Consider the following 5,935-nt stretch of genomic DNA (forward strand, 5'->3'; position numbering starts at 1 on the left):
ATATTTAATTTGTCTTATTTCCTCCTGGATATTTTGTTTTGCTACTATGTGTCATCTAGCTTATGATCGGTCAACTTTACTGTTTTGCGAATGCTTTTGAGTTATGGTATGTCATTTTTTACTGTTTAATGGATGCTTTTGAGTTATGGTAGTACAACTCTGTCTCTACATGCGTGCAAAACATATATACCTTGTCCATTTTTAAGGTTTCTATTCATTTTGTTCAATTCATTCTGCACTTGTCCGAATAGAACAAACTAAGGAACAAAATGTACAATGTGGAATATATGAATGATCAATCTATTGTTTTATAAAATATATAACCCCTAAAATTAAAATAACTTTTATATAACATGGAACAGTTGAAAACGTAAGAATAATAGTGCACAAAGCCTATCAACTTGAAGAACTTTGCGAAATTCATGCTCCTAAAATAAATTACACTAATTACTTATAGCGTAAAAAGAATCATTATCACACAATAAAAAAATTAAGTGTCAAAATTATTTTTCTAAAATGTGATTATAAAGTCATGTCAATATACTGATATGAAAATTTTCTATACTCTATAAGAATATAGGCATAATAAAAAGCAAGAAAAGGCAATATGCACAACATTTAATCTTTTGTACTAACAAATATCAATTACTATACCTCACTGTCTAATTCAAAGACTTGCATCACATATTTACATTTATATAGGGATATATGAAAAAACACAATAAATTATCACAAATTATACACATTTAATTTGGGGGTTGTAAATATAAAAGAAATGAAAACTACAAAGATTATTAAAAAATAAGTTATGGCACTGAAGAGGTGCGAATTTTTGAAATGTGACCTTTTAATATAGATGAAATATCCAAATTAGAAAAATAACAAAACTTCTATGTCATGTATATGCAAAGTTAATTAGAGCCTCAATACCTACATGTGAAAATCAGGAACACATATAAACTATTTATAATAGCTAAGATTTCTATCAATTTCAAAACCTATGGACATATTAAAAATACTTGTGATCTCAAAAAGAAGGGAGAAAAATAATAGAATGTCAAATGGTAATTGATCCATGTTATTTTGGATAGTGACTTATCATTCAATCAAATGTATCATTCAATCTTATTGGAACATAATGTCAAGTGATAATGGATAATATCAGATTAAATTAAAAATATGTACATAAATAATATAATTTTACAAAATAATATGTATTTATTTGCATCATAGACTACAATTGACTTTCTCTACCGATATATTTATCAATCTCATTGTTATTGGCCTTTCAATTTGTCATAACACCTATAAAATGATACTACAATCTAAAATTCAGTCCAAATTCATGTATAAATAGTAGTAACAATTACTAAAAGTTGAAACATAAAGTAATCAAAGAAAGAAATTTGATAAGGGAACTTATTGTAATGACAAGATGATCTTGAATAAAAATGAAAACGATACAAAAGAATGCATATGACAAATATTATATTTGTAAATCTACATATCGTGACCCTTCATCGTCTATTACAACTTTTAGTTTTCTTTTTTTATTAAAGCAATAAAGATCCAAACTTCGTAAAAAGTGAAAGAAACTCTTAATAAATCTCACTTTATTGAAGCAATAAAAGTCCAAATTTCGTAAACAGTGAAAGACCCTTCGTGTGTGTGCATTCAATCAACCTTTTTCTTAACCCAAATTCAATCAAAAAAAATAATCTCGATTTTGAATTTTTCTCAAATCGGAGTTCAAAATTTAGCTGGTTTCTTCGATGGAGATTTTGGACCATGTTTTATGATATTTATTTGGATTATTTGGATTGAAAGTAAAATATAATTGATGGTAGATATTGAATCAGGTGGTAGTGATGAGATAAATTTGGTAGTGGCCAGATTATAATTTTCATGGTGATTGTTAAAAGTTTTAATGGTTAAAATAAGCGGGTTTAACGGTTATGGAGTGAGTGCTGATAATGAAAAAAGAATCAAATGACATGGAATTTTATATTTTTTTTCATAGATCTGATCATTTATTGATGTGGCGCTGACATAATGATGACTTGGAGGGGAGTGTAAAACACCTCCCATCATGTGAGTGGCTATATAAGTTTTAGGATGTGTTAAGGGTGCGTTTATTATACTTAAAAATAATTCAAAGATAATAAGACTCATGTATAGTTAAAGTGTGTCATTCAAATTTGTTTATAGTTGAAGGAGATACTTGTATATTTTTCTAATAAAATATAATAAGTTGGAGATAAGAAGCAAAAAAGATCTCAACCTTGACTATCATTACGGTATTACGGTCATAAAGACAAACAAGGCCATTGCAATGATTTGAGCAAATAAAAATCTCACTATGGTTGAAATAGTTACAAGAACCCACTAGTTGTAAAGGGGATCATTCAAGTTGTGTTTAGGAATAGAAGTCCTTTTAGTGCTTGGTGCATAGTGGCGTAGCTAAGAATTTCAGGAAGGGCGTTCAAATTTTTAATAGTAATTTTTTTTAAAACAAAAACGACGATTTAAATTTTCAAAATAGATAATCAAGTTATACAATATTTAATTAAATATAAGAATATTTTTAGTAGAATTACAAGTGTATAATTCAAAACTAACATAAAGAAAATAAACTACTACTGAAAATATAATTTAAATATATTACTACAATTGTGCTCAACGAGGTTTCATGTCCTGAAACATTTTTATAATAGATTCATTAGAAATAGTACGAAATACTTTCTTTTCTACATAAAGAACTATACAATCGTCTAAAAACACTTTCACAAGTCATTTTTAATATACTTCATTGCCGAGAAAGTTCTTGATTTCAGTAGCAATTAACAAAAGCAAAACAAATTTCACTAAGCGAAATATAATTTAAGTTAGTGGAGGAGGGATTCGAACATGGGTCTAATTAGAGAAAAAAAGAACACTCCCGGGGAATCAAACCGGGGCAAAGAGTAGGATTGTGCTAGCTATTACCAACTCCGCTACACATTACCGTATTACTTTAAGAGGTCCAAATTCTATATACCAATATAAAGTCAAAACTTTACGGATATATATAGTATAATTTTTCGACGAAGGGGATCCAAACGTGACTTTATACCTGTTTTAAGGCTATAATTATTGTTTTAAGATATAGAGCCCCGAATACCATGTCATTAGCGAAACCATGCGCCACGATTACTTTGTATATGTCAAAACAATACAATGAAAATATTAAATTAATTTCAAAAAAGAAAATTCCACTATATAGTAATCCTGAAAAAAAAAAAAGACATAATTAGAACTATTAAATAAGGAATAATAATTAATAGTCCTTATTATAATAAGGCATATTATTCTCCTAATCAAAATATAATTCCTCATACACAGGGAATATATTGTTTTAATAAATAAAACAGGATTATTACAATAAACCTAAGAAAAAATTGTGCTTTTAGGATTGAGATTGGTTATAAGAATGTATTTGGGGATTTTGAAAGCAGTGTGCACTTTTATTTTCTTTGAGAAAACTGTCTCTGTTTTAGTTTGGGGGATTAGGCTTAGTCGAACCTCGATTTGTTCAAAGAAAGTGATTGTCATGGACCCCGGAAGGGATTCCAAAAAAAGAATCTCTAATGTCACTACCATTATGGACCTTTCGAGTGATATTGTGTCGGAAATTCTTTCGAGATTATCAATCAAGCCCCTTTTTTGTTGTAAGATGGTTTGTAAAATGTGGTATAATCTTTTAACTTCCGAACCATCATTTTTTAACATGTATCAGCAAAGATCGTCAACTAATTTCCCGAGCCTTTTGCTTTCGGTTAATTACTCTGTCTACTTTCTTGTCGAACTCAAAGCTGATGATTCTCAACCCCTAAAGAGAAACATTGTGTTGAGCCCTAAGTTTCATATCCCTTCATCGAAGTTGAGATTAATTGGTTCGTGTAATGGGATTGTTTGTCTGTTGAATAGTAATAGTGGAACTAATCATTCGGTTTACATTAGCAATCCTCTTTTGGGTGAGTATTACAAGGTTAAAATGCAGGAAAGAAACCACGTTGCTTATGCATTTTGCTTTAGTGAAGCTTCTGGAGAGTATAAAGTATTGAGATCCGTACTTAGAAATTTTGAAGGATATCCAAGCGTATCAGAGTTCGAGGTTTATACTATTGGAGTTGATGAAAAATGGAGATATGTGGGCAAAGCTCCAAAACCACTACATGAATCATTTAGTAACAGTAACGTTAATGGTGTTGTTCATTGGATGAATATGGATAAAAATGACAAGATTTACTCGTTTAACAGTTGGACAGAAAAGATGAAGACCCTGTTAGCTCCGCGTGGTCTGGAAACTTCATCCTACGACTTGACTCTAGTAGAGTTGGAGAATTGTCTATGTTTATGTGATACTAACCACAGTCAGTATGTTGATATATGGTGGATGAAACAGTATGGAATAGCTGAATCTTGGACTAAAACTCGCATTTTGAAGGATACTATTCAACCAAATATCCGTTGTGATAGATTTATACCAATCTCAACTTGGAAAGATGGAGAAATATTGATGCAAAGGGATCGTGCCACACAAATAGTTTCTTACAACCCAAAAGAAAAGAAGTTTACCAAGGTTAGAGTGTACCTTGGATTTGAAGCGTCTAGGTACATTCCAAGTTTTTACTCACTCAAGACTATCATTGGGAAAAATTTACAAGTCTCATATACTCATCCGAAGATTGACTTAATTTAGAGATTTAATTTATTTATCTTATTTCCTCCTGGATATTATGTTTTTTCTTCTATGTTTCTCGTGTAATCTATCTTAAAACCTGTCAACATGCTTTTAATTTATGTCAGTCTACATTCGTTTTGTTCAATTCACTACGCACTTGTCTGAATAGAACGAACTAAGGAATAAAATGTTGGCCTTATGGCTTTGTTTTAACATCTCGTACGCATCTGCAGAAACAACAGGTTTGCTTGTTTTCTTCTTATGAACAAGTAAATGCTTTTCTGCGGAAAAAAAAAACATTCAGAAACTTTAGTGAATGACAGATATGGCATTCTACAAAGATCGATTGGATACATCTCGTCATCTAATGAACATATGTGTCCTAGGTAGATCGGATTACATCTTAACCATTCAACGAACAAGTGAACCAATTACTTCCACTATTGGTTTGTTACCGAATTTATTTATACTCGATTCAAATGGAGGGAGGTGAAACTTAGGCCTCAACATAATCAGTCTGCTTAGCGTGGACGAAAAATTATAAAATTATTAATACTCGAGTTTTGCTTATGCATTCTGCTTTTGTGAAGTCTCTAGGCAGTATAAAGTATTGAGATCAATAGTTAGTAATTTTGACAGACATCCACAAGTATCAGAATTGGAAGTTTTAACTGTTGGAGTTGATGAAAAATGGAGATATGTGGGCGAGGCTCCAGAACTTCTATGTGTATCATTTAGTAATGCTGACGTCAATGGTGTTGTGAATTGGATGAATTCGGAAAAGAACTGACAGCATTTACTCCTTTAACAGTAGGACGGAAGAGGTAAAGTCCCTATTAGCTCCGCGTGGTCTGGAGACTTCATCCTCCTGCTTGATGCTAGTAGAGTTGGGAAATTTTCTACGTTTGTGTGATAGTAACGATACTCAGTATGTTGATATATGGTGGATGAAAGAGTACGGAATATCTGAATCTTTGACTAAAGATTGCATATTGAAGGATACTATTCAACATGATATCAGAAAAGAAGTTTACGATGGTTAAGGTGTACCTTGATTTGCTGGGACTAGCTACATGCCAAGTTTTTACTCACTCAAGACTATCATTGGAGAAAATTCTGAAGTCTCATACACTTGTCCGAAGATTGACATAGTTTAGATATTTAATTGGTCTTATTTCCTTCTGGATATAATGTTTTTCTCTATGTTTCTCG

The 5,935-nt window shown here is 31.1% G+C and overlaps 1 protein-coding gene across 1 annotated transcript; it reads left to right on the top strand.

The window, feature by feature from the left end:
- The first annotated feature begins 3,469 nt into the window (after window positions 1–3,469).
- LOC114077327 (F-box protein At3g07870-like) lies at window positions 3,470–4,741 on the top strand. Its single transcript, XM_027917172.1, has one exon. The coding sequence runs from the start codon at window positions 3,470–3,472 to the stop codon at window positions 4,739–4,741; it is 1,272 nt and encodes a 423-aa protein (XP_027772973.1).
- The last annotated feature ends 1,194 nt before the right edge of the window (window positions 4,742–5,935 follow it).

This window comes from Solanum pennellii, chromosome 5 (genome assembly GCF_001406875.1).
Source record: "Solanum pennellii chromosome 5, SPENNV200".
NCBI classification, from domain to species: domain Eukaryota; kingdom Viridiplantae; phylum Streptophyta; class Magnoliopsida; order Solanales; family Solanaceae; genus Solanum; species Solanum pennellii.

What these genes read in the sequence shown, in the direction of transcription:
- LOC114077327 (XM_027917172.1), top strand. Translation starts at nt 3,470, where the DNA reads ATGTATTTGGGGATTTTGAAAGCAGTGTGCACTTTTATTTTCTTTGAG.